The sequence below is a fragment of the Quercus suber genome, unplaced genomic scaffold (assembly GCF_002906115.3).
Source record: "Quercus suber isolate HL8 unplaced genomic scaffold, Cork oak 2.0 scaffold_173, whole genome shotgun sequence".
In the NCBI taxonomy this organism is placed as follows: domain Eukaryota; kingdom Viridiplantae; phylum Streptophyta; class Magnoliopsida; order Fagales; family Fagaceae; genus Quercus; species Quercus suber.
The window spans coordinates 889,366-907,818 of NW_027069633.1; the positions used below are offsets into that span (position 1 = coordinate 889,366).

At 36.9% G+C, this 18,453-nt stretch overlaps 3 protein-coding genes across 3 annotated transcripts; all 3 read right to left on the minus strand.

Annotated features, from left to right (window-relative positions):
- Positions 1-3,838: 3,838 nt before the first annotated feature.
- On the minus strand, positions 3,839-5,722 carry LOC112023445 (putative FBD-associated F-box protein At3g50710). The gene has a single exon (XM_024056049.2). It carries the CDS (start codon positions 5,485-5,487, stop codon positions 3,973-3,975), a length of 1,515 nt encoding a protein of 504 aa, XP_023911817.1. The 5' UTR covers positions 5,488-5,722; the 3' UTR covers positions 3,839-3,972.
- A 5,077-nt stretch (positions 5,723-10,799) lies between these two features.
- On the minus strand, positions 10,800-11,559 carry LOC136069497 (putative F-box/FBD/LRR-repeat protein At5g56810). The gene is made up of 2 exons (XM_065778117.1): positions 11,541-11,559; positions 10,800-11,488 (listed from the first exon to the last, which is right to left on the minus strand). Exons 1-2 carry the CDS (start codon positions 11,557-11,559, stop codon positions 10,800-10,802), a joined length of 708 nt encoding a protein of 235 aa, XP_065634189.1.
- A 2,481-nt stretch (positions 11,560-14,040) lies between these two features.
- LOC112023423 (pentatricopeptide repeat-containing protein At2g38420, mitochondrial) lies at positions 14,041-16,364 on the minus strand. The gene has a single exon (XM_024056031.2). It carries the CDS (start codon positions 16,192-16,194, stop codon positions 14,659-14,661), a length of 1,536 nt encoding a protein of 511 aa, XP_023911799.1. The 5' UTR covers positions 16,195-16,364; the 3' UTR covers positions 14,041-14,658.
- Between the last annotated feature and the right edge of the window lie 2,089 nt (positions 16,365-18,453).

Below are 18,453 nucleotides of genomic sequence, written 5' to 3' on the forward strand. Positions count from 1 at the left end.
AGAAGCCACTCGTTAACAAGCGCAAACCCAAGCCCACCAAGCTCAGGTTTTTATTATGGCTGTCTCTATGTTTTTATTTTTTTATTTTTTTTATTTTTTTGAGTTTTTGTAGTTGTTTTGCTTGTTGGGTATCTGGGTTTTTTGGGTAATTGTTTGGGTAAATTTTTTTAATACCAAATAATATTTTTTTATTATTATTTTAATGGCCACGTCAGCCAACAGTGCCATCCGTTTGCCACGTTAGCATTTTCCGTCTCTGATGTAACGGCAGGGACTAAAACAATAGGCGTTTTCCAGGATAAGGACTAAAAGCGGTAAAAAAAAAAGTTAGGGACCAAAATGGAAATCTTGTAAAAATGTAGGGACGAAAATGTGCTTTTCGCCAAACTAAAATAGTTTTGGTGTGAGAATATTATGACAAGGATGGACAAATGTAGGGAAACAATCATATAAGATAGCTTAGTTCCATTGTGTATTTAAATGGAACATTTAGATGTTGGTAAAAATTTTAATTGATGTAAAGGGAAAAAAAGATAAAAATCTTTTGAAATTGAAACGATCCATGAATTTCTTAGAGCAATGCAGGACCATGTAGAATTGTATTTGCTAGCATGCATTGCTAATGGAAGCATCGATGCTTTAAATTTGTATAGCTTTAAATTTGTTTCTCTTTGTTGTACTTTATTGGCCTTTTTATTTTTTTATTTTTAGAATCTTTTGGTACTTATTCCATTGTATGATGCAGGTTGACAGTGCAAACAAACATGGAATACTTCTCGAAGTTGTGCAAGTCCTTATTGACCTTAACCTTATCATAACTAAAGCTTACATATCCTCTGATGGTGGATGGTTCATGGATGGTAAGATTCTTTCTTTTTAGAATCTTTAAAACTACTTTTATGACTAGGAATACATGTCCTTTTTTTTTTCCCTTTCTTTTCTTTATGGGGACCTGACCAAGTATGGGATAAGAAGACCTACCGAGGGTCCTTTCTATATGAAGGTTCAGTATGGCAAGCATCTGATTTATTGATGTAGGTGCCTATAAAAAGATGAAGTCAGGAGAAATTCAGGTAGAGTGTTTTGAGTAAGAGAACAGTTCATATAATTAAAAATTCATATTAATTAACTGTTAGAACTTAAAATTGTGGTTGGTATCCGAGTCAAATTTGATCTACACTAAGTTTATAAATAGGATTTCGTTTATTTTACTTGTTTTGCAAGTACATGAACTCTATGCATCTTTTTTGAGTTCTATAGTACATTTACTCTGCAAGATTAAACTCAGGTGTGGAGGTCCTTCTTAAGCCATCTGGCCTAGGAAAGAAAAAAAAAAAAAGGGCTATAGCCGCGTTTTTAAAACGCGGCTAAAAATATGTCCTATAGCCACACTTAAAAAATGCAGCCATAGCTTTCACCTATGGCCACGTTTCAAACGCAGCCTAAGGTGAGAGGCTATGGCCGCGTTTAAAACGCAGCCTAAGGTGATAGACTATGGCCGCGTTTAAAACGCGGCCATAGCCTCTCACCTTAGGCTGCGTTTGAAACGCGACCATAGTCTATAACCTTAGGCCGTGTTTTAAACGCGGCCATAGGACCTGGTCTTAGGCCGCGTTTGAAAAGTGTGGCCATAGACCTCCTCTGGCCTATAGTCACGGGGTTTGGGCCACATTTGAAAACGCGGCCAGAAAAAACGCGGCTATAGGCCAAATCGGCCTATGGCCACGTTTTTTGGACCTATGGCCGCGTTTTATAAACGTGGCCACAGAACCTTTTTTTTGTAGTGATCTATGGTCTACCGTCCACATGATTATGATATTTATGTAAATTTAGTTTGGCTTATTTGTGCTTCTTTTATTCTTAGCATCCTCTTTGTAAATTTTTTTACATATCTTATTTTGCTTATTTCATAGTTCAAATGCTCTTTGCATAATTATTTTATATTACCCGTTTTGAGGCACGTGTAAATCACTATTAGATAGTATCATTGTATTACATGTATTTAATCATGTGATATCTTACTTCAATAAAAGTTAACTATCTAAATAATATGTGAACAGCTCTTTTTTAAAACAAAAAAATAGAAGAAGTATAAAAAAAATTAGTCAAGTGGATCACAAAAGCAAATTCAATGGGTTCTACTACCCTGTATTTATCAAATGATAGTGTCATGATATCACTACCAGGCATCCAACTCAATTTGATTGTCCCGAGTCTTCCCAAAAAAAAAAAAAAAAGCAAAATGTGTGTAAGGTGTACTACAACAAAAGCAATTACAAGTAAATTTGAGGGTATGTGGATTGGGAAACACATCAACCGTTACACCGGTGCTTAAAAGAATCTCAAGCTAGACATCTATAGAGGTAAAGTCTTTTCAAAATCAACACATTCCATATAGTTTATAAGAACCAAACGGTTCCATTTATCTTAATTCAAAGAGGACATGAAAGATAAGAACAGACAAAAGCGAAGACAGGCTATACATAAATATGAAATGGATGAAAGTGATTTTATGATATATTTAACATGAAAATTGTTCTCAAATCACATATGATCTAATACAAGACACATCCCTCAGTAAAGGTGAACGATAGGCTGATTAGTTTGAACCACATTTTTGTCCGCATGCGGTTACCTTATTCAGCTCTGGACTCCAATTATTTGTGTCACTCCCACAGGGAGAGAAATTATTTGTGTCACTCCTCCATTGAACCAATCATCTTAATCCTAGCTTCCACACTATTCTGCTCATACAAACCATAAATATACACATTATAAGTATAAACATCAGGAACCAAACCCAGACCAAGCGATTCATCAAACACCTCATCTTCTTTCCCAAAATCACCTTCCACAATAACCCCTTTCAAAGCAATAGTATAACAAACAATGTCAGGCTTAATCCCATCTACTTTCATCTGATTCAAAACCTCCTACCCTTCTTTCACCAAAACCCTTATCACATTAGAATGACCCATTATCCCAGGACAAAAACCAAAAATTTTCATTCTTTTCACAAACCCCATTACCTCAAAACCACACAAACACTCCTGTTCACACAAAGTTCTCAATATCAAAGAACAAATCTTTAAATCAAAATCATACATTTCAAAATCCCAATAACATATCCTACCCTTCAATCCTTACATTCATTTTCCATTCACTCTGTGGCTTATGTCCAAAATACCTTTAACATTGAATGGTTTCATAGCTAGCTTGCAATCTATGTAGAATTTCCTAAATGACACTAACTAAACTAATAAGGTTGAGACTGAAACAAGGAGCTTATATATCTTATCTTCTCATCAAACATGTAAGCACAATAGTCATTTGAATTTAGTAAAGACCCAATAACAAGCTTTAAGTATGGGTTGCACTAGTTCAAGAAACTTCTGAAGTTTCATTAACATTCAGCCACAAAGACGCCATGAATTTTCTTTTTCTCCTTCCTAATCCCCTCCACTTTTCCTTGAGAATTTAGTCATGTAACTTGCAGACTAGGTTGAAAAACATTGATAACATAGTTGTTAAAAGGCTGAAAAGGTATCCATTGTATTCATCAAAGAAGAGAAGGTGTGCATTGTATCTTTTTATCCTCTGCCAAAGTGCTGTCCAAAAGCATCAGCCTTTTTCCTTATATCGTCTTGCAGTTGTTTTTTGTGCAATTTACCATGTAGGCCTTCAACCTAGAAATCTTTTTTTTTTTTGGTTGCTGTATCAAGGGGAAAATTCCCAAATTAAAAACATGCTTACTAAAAACTAGCATAATTGAAGGAGATACCAAATGCAAATTAAATCTTCAAGCATTCTTCCTGTTACCATAAGAATAAACTCGACATGGCAAAAACAGCAAATGAATTAAACAAACATGGACCTAATTACAAATGCATATAGGCATATAGCCATACCACAATATATTATAGCAAATCACGTGACATACAATATCCAAGAGGGACGAACCAACATGCCATATCATATGAAATGTCCTTCGTCAAAAACAAATTGACAATTCTGAGAGCCCCTGTAAAACTTGCTCAATTCCCTGCGAAAATGAGGCTTATTCTCTAAGATTGGATAACTGGAAACACTGATTTTCATTATCTTTAGTACTTTTGCTGCCTTCAGGATTTGTCTAACAAGTTCCATCTCGTTCTCATACCCCCCAAATCCTTTATAAACACAAGTTGTAAGGTGCGATAACATACATTCAGGAACATCGAGTGGCTCCTCCAAGAAAGGGTTACGTTTATTAAGATAGCCAAGCCAAGATGAATGTTCAATGACAAGTGTTTGTAGCCCTGGAGCCCAACGAAGCAAGAGCCATACTACATGCCACACATACCACTCATACCAAAGGTCACCACAAAACTTCAAGGAGGACAAATTATGAAATGTGGGACTATTTTCATGATTAAAACCATGGCAGAGGATCTGTCCAGTAATTGTGGTCAATTCCATGGATATAACATTACAGATTTTTCCCATGAAATCCCATACTCTCTTTGCATAATCATTAACTGAATCACAATCCTCAATTTGAATGACAGATTCAACCACGTTTGGGAGGTTTTCCAACACATCATCCCCGCTCAAATAACCGTGGAAATGAAAGTACTCGAGAGCTGGGGTGTTTATCTGGAATCTGTACTTCGACAAAGGCAGAACATTCCAACTTAAATGTAATCTTTTCAGCGTACCTACAAGTACAATGACATTGAAATCATTCAAATTTTTCAAGCATTTATCATCTACATGGAGGGTCAAATCTAGAAGAACCGGGCAGGCATTGAGGATGGCGGAGAGAGAGTCACGGTTTGCAAATGTAACACATTTTAGTTGTAGAACCCTGAGACAAGGGAGAACAAAAGCAGAAGGAGGATTGAGATGAATTGCAAACTCCAATTTCAGAACCACTAATGTAGAAGAAAAGTAGAGACTACGAGGCAACTCCATAGGTTGACGCGGAGAAGTACGTAGGTGGAGATCAAGCTCTCGCAAATCACACATATTGGTGGCACGGACCCATTTGTCGACATAGAAGGGAAGACACCTATAATACCAATGAATGCACAATTTGTGTAGTGGGGGGATGGGGTTGAAAATGGTGTTTCGATTCTTTCGAAGAGTCATGATTCTAGACGCTATATCCACAAACTTAAATTTCCCATTGCTTTCATCAAACAATTCTTCTCCAAGTTCTCTCTGGTCCAAGTAAAGAACAGGGACAAGAGTCCAGAGAGGCCTCCACCTGCTCGACAAAATGCTTGTTGAGACAGAGTCTCGGATTGGGAGAAAGGAGAGGATGTGGCAGAGTAGGGAGTCCGGTAGATTGCTAATTATGTCTTTGTAGTCATCAGTATTAGTTTGGGCATTTTGTCGAACAGCTGATAGGCAAGTCTCACTACTCACATTTCTCCTTTGTGCTCTCTCTGCTCTTTCAATTCTCTGCCTCTCCCTCTCCTCTGTTTCTATCCTCTGCCGCTTCATGCTATCCAATTTGAGTAACACTGAGTCAAGTAGGTGGGTTTCTACTCACACAGAGAGATCGTATTTCACAGAAGTGGCTCTCAAGGCTCAAGCAACAAAGGCAGATCTCATTGCTAATCTGTAACAGTGCTACCAAACGCAGCGTTCATTTTACCAGAGACAGCTATCACAAAACGCCACAGCGTTTTGTTTAAGTGGTGTCATTCGTTGATTGATGATTCCGTTTTCTTAGCGGATTCGGTTAAGCCGTTAAGGTTATTAGCATTTGAGTAGGGTTTTTAAACTTTGTTTTAATTATTATTTGTTCATTAAAAAAAAAAAAAAAAGAGTACATTGTGCTTAAATTTTATCACGATGGCCTTTGATGAATTGTCCCGAACAATTGAACAATTAATACAATCCATCGAGTAGCTTGTATCAAATCTTATAGAGAGTATAATCTGATTCCAAGGCTCTTTTACTAGGTTTCTAAAGTTACCATTTTTGTAAATTGCAGTAGAAGAAGGCGTTCTTAAAGCAGCCCAAGGTTTTCCTATGGTAAGATTTGACATTATCCTTCCAATAGAGCTATTTTTATACTCCTATTTCAAGTGAAGATTTGGTAACATGCCTTAATCCATAGCCAGGTGTTAATCTTTTATCAGAATACTAATTTCATCTGTTTTTGAAATTTTAAATAGAGGGTGTCGGGGACGTTTTTGCGACAAGGGCCAAAAATGCGAAAACAGCCCAAATCTCCCCTTGGGTTCTTTAGAAGTGTTTGTTTATGGAGAATCAAGCCCAAAATTCACAATATATAAAAAACAAAGGCTAATGGTGCTTTGACAAGAGAGAATCAAAATGCTAACAACAAAAGTGCAGAAAAAGTATAAAAACATAACAAGTCTGAAACTTCGACCCGCAGTCACACAGAAGAGGAAATTGAGGGAGGTCGTGACGAAGAGAGGGAAGGTTCCCCTGTACCCATATTTCCACCCCCAAGCTTCGGAATTGTGAGATTATTGACTGGTTGACTGGGGTTTTGCTCTGAAGTTTCAGGTCTGTGGGTAGAACGTGGTTGGTTGTTTTTTTAGTTGAAGAAAGACTCTTGTATTGAGCTTGGGGTGTTGCTCTTAGAGTAAAACGTCCTCCTTTCTTTTGAATCTGATTGTCCAATTTATATTGAGTTTGGGGTGCTTTTAGTGATTGGTTTTTGGTCAATAGAAGAGGCTTTAAACCCCAAGGTCTCAACCAAAGAGGTTATGGTCAGATTTGCTTTAATTGGGTAAGAGAGTTGGCTTGCTTTGTACATAATTTGGGAAATGGAGTGACCTAAATTCATGGGCTGATGTTTCCTAGACATGGCAAGCCCTTGGAGTCTGCATTTGGTTGTTGCAGCAGACAAGGTCAGCCACTTAGGGTCAGCTATGTGTTTTAGGCAAAAAATGGTAGAGCAGAAAAGTTGGGCCACAGTCACCCAGAGCATAAAAGTTGTTTTGGGGTGAAAATTTCGGATACAAGACCTCCTCCATGAGCCTGAGGTGCTACCAGTGTCCCTTGCCTACTTGGTAGCACGCATGGGCTGGGCTCATGCAAAAGGTCCGAAAGGAACCGACCCATACCCTCCAAACCACACTTTCTCAATTTCCCCGATATGTCGCATGGGCTTAGGCCATGCTTAAAAGAATAAATAAAATATAATACATAAATTGAGTCCATAAGAAAGTTGAGCTTGGTTGAATTGGGCTTGTACGAAATGTGTCGCGAAAATGGGTATCAACAGAGGGCAAAGAAAGTCATGACATCTCTTTAGCAAACATGTTAACATGTAATTACAATATGCCTTAATGTATACTGGAAGATCTTCAAGTGATGCCTTTCACTTAGGGCCCATTTGGATAGAGGAGAGAAGAAGGAAGAGTGGTGGAAAGTAGAGTAGAATTGGCTAAAAATAGACTAATTTTGAACCAAATTTACTCTACTTTACTCTATTCTCCCTCCCTCCCTCCCCCTCAATTCAAACGGACTATTAAGGTTCATTTAAAACTAAAATAATTTTGGTGTGAGAATAATATGGTGAGGATGGACAAATGTAGGGCAGCAATCGTATAAAATAGCCTAGTTCCATTGTGTATCTAAATGGAACATTTAGATGCTGGTAAAAATTTTACTTGATGTAAAGGGGGATAAAATCTTTTCAAATTGAAACTATCCATGAATTTCTTATAGCAATGCAGGACCTTGTAGAATTGTAGTTGCTAGCATGCATTGCTACTGGAAGCATCTATGGTTTACAATCTACACAATTATGATATCTATGTAATTTTGGTTTGACTTGTTTGTGCTTCTTTTATTCTTAGCATTCACTTTGTAAATTTTTATTTTTTTTTATTTTTTTTATTACATATTACGTTTCGCTTCTTTCATAGTTCAAATGCTCTTTGCATAATTAGTTGACATTACTAATTTTGAGGCATGTGTAAATTACCATTAGATAGTGTCATTTTATCATATGTATCTAATCGTGTGATATCTTCTTCCAATAAAAGTGAACTTTATCTAAATAATATGTGAACAACCCTTTTTTTTTTTTAACAAAAAATAACTTAAGTATAAAATTTAGTCAAGTGGATCTCAAAAGCAAATTCGATGGGTTCTACTACCTGTATTTATCAAATGATAGCGTCATGATATCACTACTAGGCACCCAATTCAACTTGATTGTCCTGACTCTTCCACCCAAAAAAAAAAAAAATGCAAAATGTGTGTAAGGTGTACTAGTACAACAAAAGCAACACCAGTGCTTAAAAGAATCTCAAGCTAGACATCTAGTAAAAGTCTTTTCACAATCAACACATCATATAGTTTCTAAGAACTGAAAAGCTCCATTTATCTTAGTTCAAAGAGGACATGGATGATAAGAACAGAAGAAAGCCAAAACATGCTATACATAAACATGAAATGGAGGAAAGTGATTTTATTATATATTTAACATGAAAATTGTTCACAAATCACATATGATCTAATACAATATACATCCCTCAGTAGAGGTGAACGACAGCCTGATTAGTTTGAACCACATTTTTGACTGCTTACAGTTACGTTAATCAGCTCTGGACTCCAATCATTTGTGCCACTCACATAGGGAAAAAAATTATTGTGCAGATCTTACAAAATAAGGCTGCCATCAAGCTCACACTTTTGTTGTATATTCTGATCCCCCTAATTTTGATAGAAGCCACCTTGAGGCTGATGCATGGCCAGCATGGGGTGTGAGTGTGTGACTTTCCCCAGACTCATTTGCACCGATGTTTAATTAGTGCTATTATGGTTCCTTTACATCAAAACAAAAAAAATTGAATAACCAAAAATGTAAAAGAAAAGAGAAAAAATACATAAATGGGTTAGTTCATAGTTGATTCACCATTCACCAATTCAAGGCCACTGTTCCAGCAATTAACGGGGTGAGTTAAACCAGCCAAAATAGTCTCTGTAAAGTTCAGTACAGATCCAAAGCTAAGGAGCAAGGATTCCAGGTCACAGTCCTAGGAGCAACATTCTTGCCAATTATTTTTCTGCATCAATTCCATTGCATTACAAACCAATCCTTTTTGGCACAACCCAAATATTACCTCATAAAATATCTCACATCGAGGACAGTTCAAATTGTCCAACGTTTTCTCAGACAAAACACAAGCTTCCATAATTTCACCTTCACCAGTTAAACCTTTCAGCAGAATCCAAAACATCTGAAAGTTGAACTTAACACCCTTATTTCCCTGTCCCTAACAAGCTCCCTCATCCTAGATCCTAGTAAACTTCCCAGCCTTAGAAAATGCATCCAATATTATATTGTAAATAATCACATTGTATAACAGACAATGTCAAACCCAACACAAGCAGTTTTCATATTGGGTTTGCACTTTGCACCCCAACTCCTCGATTGAACCAATAATCTTAATACCAGCTTCCACGCTATTTTGCTTACACAAGCCATAAACACACACAGTATAAATACAAACATCAGGAACCAAACCGAACACAAGCAATTCATTAAACACCCCATCTGCTTTCCCAAAATCCCCTTTCAAAAGCGTAGTATAACAAACAATGTCGGGCTTAATCCCATATACTTTCATCTGATTCAAAACCACCAGAGCATCAAAACCCTTCCTTTCTTTTACCAAAAACCTTATAACTTTAGAATAATCCATTATCCCAGAACAAAAACCAAACTTTTTCATTCTTTCCACAAAAGTTTTCCAAAAAACACAAACCCTCTTGTTCATGCAAAGTTCTCAATATCAAAGAACAAATCTTTGAATTAAAAAAAACCCATCATTTATCATACAGTTCAAAATCTCAATTGTGTATCCAACCCTCCTAATTATACATAGAGCTTTAGTCATTATCTTAAAAGTTGACCCTTCAACCTTTATATTCATTAACCATTCAGTGTATGGCTTATGTCCAGAATATCTCTAACGTTGAATGGTTCCATAGCTAGCATGCAATCAATATAGAATTACCTAAATGACATTTTAACTAATAAGGTTGATACAGTCCCAAGAAGCTTATATGTTGTCTCATCAAACATGTAAACACAATAGTCCTTTAAATTTAGTAAAAACCCGATAACAAGCTTAAGTATGGGTTGCACTAGTGCAAGAAACTTCTGAAGTTTCATTTACATTCAGCTACAAAGAAGCCATGATTTTTCTTTTTCTCCTTCCTGATCGCCTCCCCTTTTCCTTGAGAATTTAATTCCAGAATGACTAAATATATTTGAGACTTATAGACATGTAACTTGCAGACTAGGTTGAAATAATTGATAATACGTTGTTGTTAAAAGGCTAAAAAGGTATGCATTGTGTTCATCAAAGAAGAAAAGGTGTGCATTGTATCTTTTTATCCTCTGCTAAAGAGCTATCCAAAAGAAGCAGGCTTTTTCCTAATGCTGTTGTCTTGCCATTGTTTTCTATGCAGTTCACCATGTAGGCTTTTAATCCAGAAATTGATTTTTTCTTTTTTTTGGTTGGTTTCTATATCAAGGGGAAAAATCCCAAATAAAAAACATGCTTACAAAAAACTAGAATAATTGAAGGAGAGAGCAAATACAAATTATATCTTCAAGCATTTTGCCCTGCAGCATAGGAATAACCTCAACATAGGAAAAACAGCAAATGAAGTACACAAACATGGACCTAATTACATATGCATATAGCCATACCAAAAGATATTAAAGCAAATCATGTGACATGCAATATCCAAGAGGAATGAACCAAAATGCCAGATCATATGAATTGTCCATCATCAAATGCAATTTGACAATTCTAAGAGCTCCTTTGAAATTTCCTCAATTCCTTGCGAATACAAAGCTTTCTCCTTGAGCCTAGATAACTGAGTAAGGTGATTTTCATTGTCTTTAATACTCTTGCTGCCTCCAGGATTTTTCTAATAGGTTCCATGTCTTTCGTAGTCCCTTTTAATCCTTTATAATGACACGTTGTAAGGTGTGATGACATACATTCAGGAACATTAAGTGGCTCTTTCAAGCAAGGGTTAGGTTTATAAAGATTAAAGCCAAGCAAGATTGAATGTTCAAAGGTAAGCATTTGTAGCTTTGAAGCCTGACAAAGCAAGAGGTGTACCACATGCCACGCATTCCAGTCAAACCAAATGTCACCATAAAAATTCAAGGAGGACAAATTACGAAATGTGGGAATATCTTCATGATTAGAACCATGGAAGACGATCAGTGCGGTAATTATGCTCAATTCCATGGATATAACATTATAGAGTTTTCCCATGAAGTCCCATACTCTCTTTGCATAATCATCACTCTTCTCACAGTCCTCAATTTGAATGACACATTCAACCACATTCGGGAGTTTTTCCAACACATCATCCCTGTTCAAATAACCTCTGAAATGAAAGTACTCGAGAGCTAGGGTGTTTATCTGGAATATGTACTTCGACGAAGGCTGAACATTCCAATGTAAATGTAATCTTTTCAGTGTAGCTACAAGTACAATGACATTGAACTCGTCTAAATTATTCAAATCAATACCAACCACATGACCGGGCAGCCATTGAGGATGGTGGAGAGAGAGTCACGGTTTGCAAATGTAACACAATTTCGTAGTAGAATCCTGAGACAAGGGAACACACAAGCAGAAGGAGGATTGAGACGAATATCAGCCCCCCAATTTCAGAACCACCAATGTTGTAGAAAAGTAGAGACTATGGGGCAACTCCAAAGGTTGATGAGGATGATAATTACATAAATGGAGATCAAGCTCTTGCAAATCACGCAGATTGGCAGCACGGACCAATGTGTCAACATAGAAGGGAAGACAATAGTGATACCAATGAATGAACAGTTTGTGTAGTGGGGGGGTGGGATTGGAAATGGCGTTTCGAATAGTCCAGATTCTTAGCACTATATCCACAAATTTAAATTTTTTATTCCTTTCATCAGGGTATGGCTCTATAAGTTGTTTCTGGTCCAAGTGAAGAATAGGGACGAGAGTCCAGAGAGGCCTCCACCTGCTCGACAAAATGCTTGTTGCAACAGAGTCTCGGATTGGGAGAAAGGAGAGGATGTGGCAGAGGAGGGAGTCTGGTAGGCTGCTAATTATGTCTTCGCCATCATCAGTGTTAGTGTGGGCATTTTGTCGAACAGATGATAGGAGGCGCTGACTCGTACTTGTCACATCTATCAGCCACGCCTGATCTCTCATTTTTGCTCTCTCTGCTCTTTCAATCCTCTGCCTCTCTCTCCTCTCCCTCTCCTCTGTTTCTATCATCTGCCGCTTCATGCTGTCCAATTTGTGTGAGTGAAATGGGTTTCAATTTTTGGTATGAGATCAGAGAGTCGGTGGGTGAACACATATTACCGTTGCTGGTGACCAAACTCCTTGCCGGACTCACCACGGCGACCACGCCTCACGCTTCGACGGAATCATCTAGATGTCGCCGCCTCGTGCCTTGCGGCCTGAAACGTCGTTATTGCCGCCTAATACCTCGCCGGACGTGCCAGTGGCGTCTCTAGAGAAACAAGAGAGATAGAGAGAACTCTCTTGCATGTCCCCAGTACCCCAAGAGAGGGCTGGTAAGAGAAGATAAAAGTTGGATTAAGTGAAATGTGTGGACAACAAATAATTAAACAAGAGAAGTTAAAAAATATATATTAAAAGAAAAAAAAAAAAAAGATGAAAAAGAATAATTGGGCTCCATAGTTTAATTGTAAAAATTTTGATGGTTGTATAAGGGATCTGAGATTCAATTCTCGCCTATACTATAAACTGATTGGTGTTTTGGTCTGATGATAAAATGCTTATCAGGAGGAGATACCATTAGTTAAAACTCTCTAAAAAAATTATGAAAAATTCTCATAATCTAATTCTAAATCTTTTATAAACAGTTAAGGCGTATGTTTTTTATGATTGTGCTCTTTATCATCAAACTAAGAAACCAATTAGGTTTTTGTGTGGGCGAGAATTGAATCTCAGATCTCTTATTCAACCATCAGAAACTTTACCGATTGAGCTAACTAAAACCAACGAAGACAATTTTACTTAGCTGTGATAAGGACAAAAGGAATTTATATATTCTTAATATATGAACAGTAAGATAAGAATGTTGACCATTATATTAAGAGCCATAAAGGTTTTTTTTAATATTCAGAAAATTTTACATGTTAACAAAGTTTATTATGAAGTGATAAAAGGAAGAAATATAATCAATATAACGAAGACTCCGAAATAATAAGCTAGCTTTCAATAATTTCACTTTAACTTGCTTTGATTAGTTCTTATCAACAAATTTAGGTGTCAAAAAAGTGATCCTCTATTTTAATTTGATATGTGATTTTTATATGGCACCTGGTGCTAGATTAGACATGATATATTCATATTTGATGTTACCCTCTATCTTGCTCAACAAGAACCCACTGATATAAGTACTATAAATTGGAGGTAGGCACTAGGGAGAGAGATACATTTAGGCAGGACAAATTAAAAATTAGCAGGTGTCTCAAAGGATCATTTATAATAAACTAGCCTCTGATTAAATGAACCGAATCATCTGATTCTGATCCTCCATATTACTGATGAAAATCCAATTTATGTTCAGTAAAGCTCTTGCATGCCTAAAGAAATGACATTGTCACCAAAATAAAATCGATAAACAAAACAGCCTTGGATTAGCATATATATGGGTTTAGATTCCACCTATTATGCAGCCTGGATTACAATGCAGCTTACCTAGTCGTATAAAAAAATCTGCAGCAAGTTTGTTTTTGCAACAAACCAACTCCAACATATGATTGGACAATCAGAGAAAATTTGAGGGTATTTGGATTCCTCCATGTGAAGACAAATGCACTTGAAACACATTGACCATCACACCAGCGCTTAGAGTTAGAGGAATCTCAAGCTATACATTTCACAAGTAAAATATTAGACTTCAAAAAGTAAATACCCAAAACAGAAAGCAATCAGACATCTATAGAGGTAAAGTCTTTATCGAATACATTTTCATTATAGAAATAAAAGCAAATAATTAAGTCTAGAGAGACAATCAATGTGTATCATATAGTTTATAAGAACCAAATAGTTCCATTAATTCAATGAGGTCGTGGATGATAAGTACAGATGAACGCGAAGACATGCTATACATAAATATGAAAAGGAGGAAAGTTATTCTATTATCTACTTAACAAGAAAATTGTTCTCAAATCACCTATGATCTAATACAAGACACAGCCCTCAGTAGAGGGGAACAGCAGCCTGATCTAGAGTTAGTTTGAACCAATTTTTTTCTGCTTGCAGGTACCTTAGTAAGCTGGATTCCCATCATTTGTGCCACTCACACAAGGAGAGAAATTATTGTGCATATCATCTTGCAAAATAAGGCTGCCTTCTAGCTCGCTCTTTTGATGCATGGGGTGCGACTTACCCCAGACTCCTTTGTACTGAAGTTTTACTAATGCTATTATGGTACCTTTAGAACCAAAAACAATAGAATTGAACCACCAAAAAAGTGAAGGAAATGAGAAAAAACACATAAAGGGGTCACTTCATATCGGGTTTGCCATTCACCACATTAAGGTTACTGTTCCTGCAACCTAAATTGGTTTGTTTATAGTAGGTTCACCATTCACCAATTCAAGGTTGCCATTCCAGCAACTTAACTGGGTGAGTTTACAGTGGGTTCACCATTCACCAAACCAGCCAAAATAGTCTCTGAAAAGCAAAGTTTAGATCCAGAGCTAAGGAGCAGGGCTTCCCAGGCCATAGCCCCAGGAGCAATATTCTTGCCAATTATTTTCTGCATTAATTCCATTGCTTTACAAACCAATCCTTTTTGGCACAATCCAAATATTACCTCATCAAATGTCTCACATTGAGGACAGAAAAATTTGTCCAAAATTTTCTCAGACAAAACACAAGCTTCCATAATTTCACCTTCACCAATTAAACCTTTCAGCATAATCCTATAAGTCCGAATATTGGACTCAACACCCTTGTCTCCCATGTCCCTCACAAGCTCCCTCATCCTACTCAACTCCCCAGCCTTACATAATGCATCCAATATTGTATTATAAGTAATCACATTGGGCTTGCACCCCAACTCCTCCATTGAACCAATCATCTTAATCCCAGCTTCCACACTATTCTGCTTACACAAACCATATATATGCACATTGTAAGTATAAACATCAGGAACCAAACCCAACACAAGCAATTCATCAAACAACTCATCTGCTTTACCAAAATCCCCTTCCACAATAACCCCCTTCAAAACCATAGTGTAACAAACAATATCAGGCTTTATCCCATTTATTCTCATCTGATTCAAAACCTCCATAGCATCAAAACCCTTCCTTTCCTTCACCAAAAGCTTTATTACATTAGAATAATCCATTATCCCAGGACAAAAACCAAACTTTTTCATTCTTTCGACAAACCCCGTTACCTCAAAACCACTCAAACCCTCTTGTTCACACAAAGTTCTCAATATCAAAGAGCAAATCTTTGAATCAAAATCATACCCATCATTTATCATACAGTCCAAAACCTCAATAGCATATCCAACCCTCCTAGTTCTACATAGGGCTTTAGTCAATATCTTAAAAGTTGACACTTCAATCCTTATATTCATTTTCTGATGACTATTTAACAAAACCTGAGGAACCCATTTAAGCCCATCACTTTTTTTACAAAGCACTGAGAGCAAAGTATTGAGTGAGTGCACTGTAGGTACACAACTAAACTTGGGTATTTCATAAAACAAAGAAACAGCCTCTTCAAGTTTATTGGCATTGCCGTAAATTTTGATGAGGTTAATGAAAACATATTCGGGTGTTTGGAATTTTGGGACACGTTTGAGGTGGTGGAGCACGTGTGGAATGTGGTGGAGTTGAGAGGTTTCAGCAAAGGTTTTGATGAGGTAGTTATAGGCAGTTGGGGTTGGGTCACAGTTGTAGGTGTTAAAGGTGTGTATCAGAGTTGAGAGGAGGTGGGGTTGTTTGTTTGAGATTTGTTCTTGATGTGGGGGTTCTGTTTTTATTGTTGTTGTTGTTGTGGTTTGTTTTAGTGTTTGCATGGCTTGGTTTTGATTGAAGATTTGGTGCCATTTGGTTTTGTAAGGTGAGTGTGGCCACTTTCTGTGTTTTCTGAGGAAGTTGTTGGTGGAGGATTTGAGAGAGGAGAGTCTGACCATTTTGAGAGTAGGGATTAAAATGGATGTAGAAATTGAGAGATAGAAATATGAGTTTGGGGAATGGGATTACGAGGTCATAGCTCTCTGACTCAGAGAGGGATGAAAGAGCGATGAAAAGAAGTTACTATTGGCAACAACTAAAGCGACGCAATTGAGTCTAAGACAGGGGGTGCAACGACACCGTTTAGCATAAGTAGTTTTTTTTTTTTTTTTTGGGAAGGGATTTAGCATAAGTAGTTAAAAAGAGATGAAAAGAAATAACTCTTATCACCTTGATTTAAAGGAAATTTATATTCCATCAAAAAAAAAAAAAGAAAAAGGAAATTTATTAGGCAGTTGGAGTATTACTCCCTCTTATTATATTTTCATTTGAGCACTATCCTTGTTAGATCCAAGCCTTTCAAGCAACGTTTTCAACCATATCACTCAAAAGATTTGATCTTTATTTACTTGAAACCAAAGACGTCGACACTCAAAGGTTGATTAAAGCCTTTACCACACACCTCGACGTGCCAAATCAGCTTCTTACACGCCTTCATTGTCCATATATTGTTGGCAAACATGTGTCACTCCCATAAGCTGCCATGCCAACCCTTTGTCCACATCATCACGTACTCTACCATTGCCACAACAGCATGTCACGTCATCAAAATATGCCACTCATCATCACTTTTATCAGCAATAACATCGGTATGGTGATAAGCATATCTAAGCAAGAAATAAAGGCTGCACTTTGACAAAATAGCAACAAAAGCTCAATAAAAATACTTCACAATAGTTAATTATTACAATGGTCCTGTTTTGATAATACAAGAAAAATAAATTCTCCAGTAGTAGGGTAAAATTACACTTAAAGTCTAGCAATTCAATTATTAAATAGATTTAAGAAAGTAATCACTCTTGGAATTCCTTGTGTGTCTTGGTCAGGGGGATTTACTGTATTTTCAACTATCATTACATCAATATGAGGGAAGAATTCTACTGTTACAAATACATTATATCCTTTAATTGTAAAACAAAAAGTAAAAATTAGAGGTTCCATGGAAGAAGAAAGAGGTTAATTGGCATGGTGTGAAGGGAGAGAAATATTCCAACTCAGTGCAGCAAATGTTGAACTAAGATTTTAGGGAATATATATACATAGGGCATGAATGGGGTAGTGTAGGCTATTTTAAGTGAGTAGGTATTTAAGCTTGTGGTGGTGTGATGGAGTTAATGCTGAGGTTAAGGATTTAATGGGTAAATGGTTGTTTGTGACTGATTAGGAAGCATTTATGGGGTGTGAATATGCAGAAAAGGAAAGGGAATGTCTGAGACTAAGTGAGTGTGGGCTAAGGGGAATGATTTATGAGCTCGGGAACAACTAAACCACCAACAAAATGGCAAGAAAACTAGAAATTTCAGAGGAACTGGTTTGTGTTTTGTGGGCTAGTGCGCTTACCCTTTTATAATGGTGTTTAGGGAGGTATTAATTAACAAAAGTCCAAAAACGTAGGACTGATCAAGGACAGAACAACAAATTTAATTATCCTAGGATTTGGCCATAAATGGGAGATTTGCTTTTGGGATTACTTTGCTTCATTGGGTAATATGACACATGGTGAGTATTTAGGGTAATCTTGCATTATATGTCAAGATTTCTGAAGCTGAGTTTAACCAATAGGATTAAGGCAGGTATCAAAGAGGAATCTTAGTGCTGCAACTAAGATTTGGACCCTAGGAAGTAAGATTCAACACCCCAAGCTAGGTGTCAAAGTTTAAGCCAACTTCAAAGGATTCTACTAGAGATCTCTTTATGCCCTCCAAACTACATATTCCCAAATTTTCCCCTTTAGAATTCATGGGCTTGGCACATGAACCATATTTTGAACGTTGTTGACATTTATGGCATTGATTTGTTAAGATTTGGATAACTTGGTTTTAGCTCCCCTTCCACTGGAGATATAGTCTTGAGGAAAATGATAAAGTTCCATCACCCATTAGACTTCAGCTGATATCACAACCTCTGGGCACTATTCACATCAAGTAAAGGGTGACAAAAAGTTGATGTGACAGCCTATAGTTTATTCTTAAAGACTTAGTTCTCTTGTAGAAGCTTCCAATTGTACCTTGGTCAAGGATGAACAAGAGGGAAGTTGGTTGTGTATTTCAGTTGGAAGTGTGTATTTCAAGCCCTTACACACTTGTAGAGGGTTTACTTTATAAACATGTGGTAGTTGTCACGTGCCTATCTTTATAGTTGAGTTCGGGGCATGACAC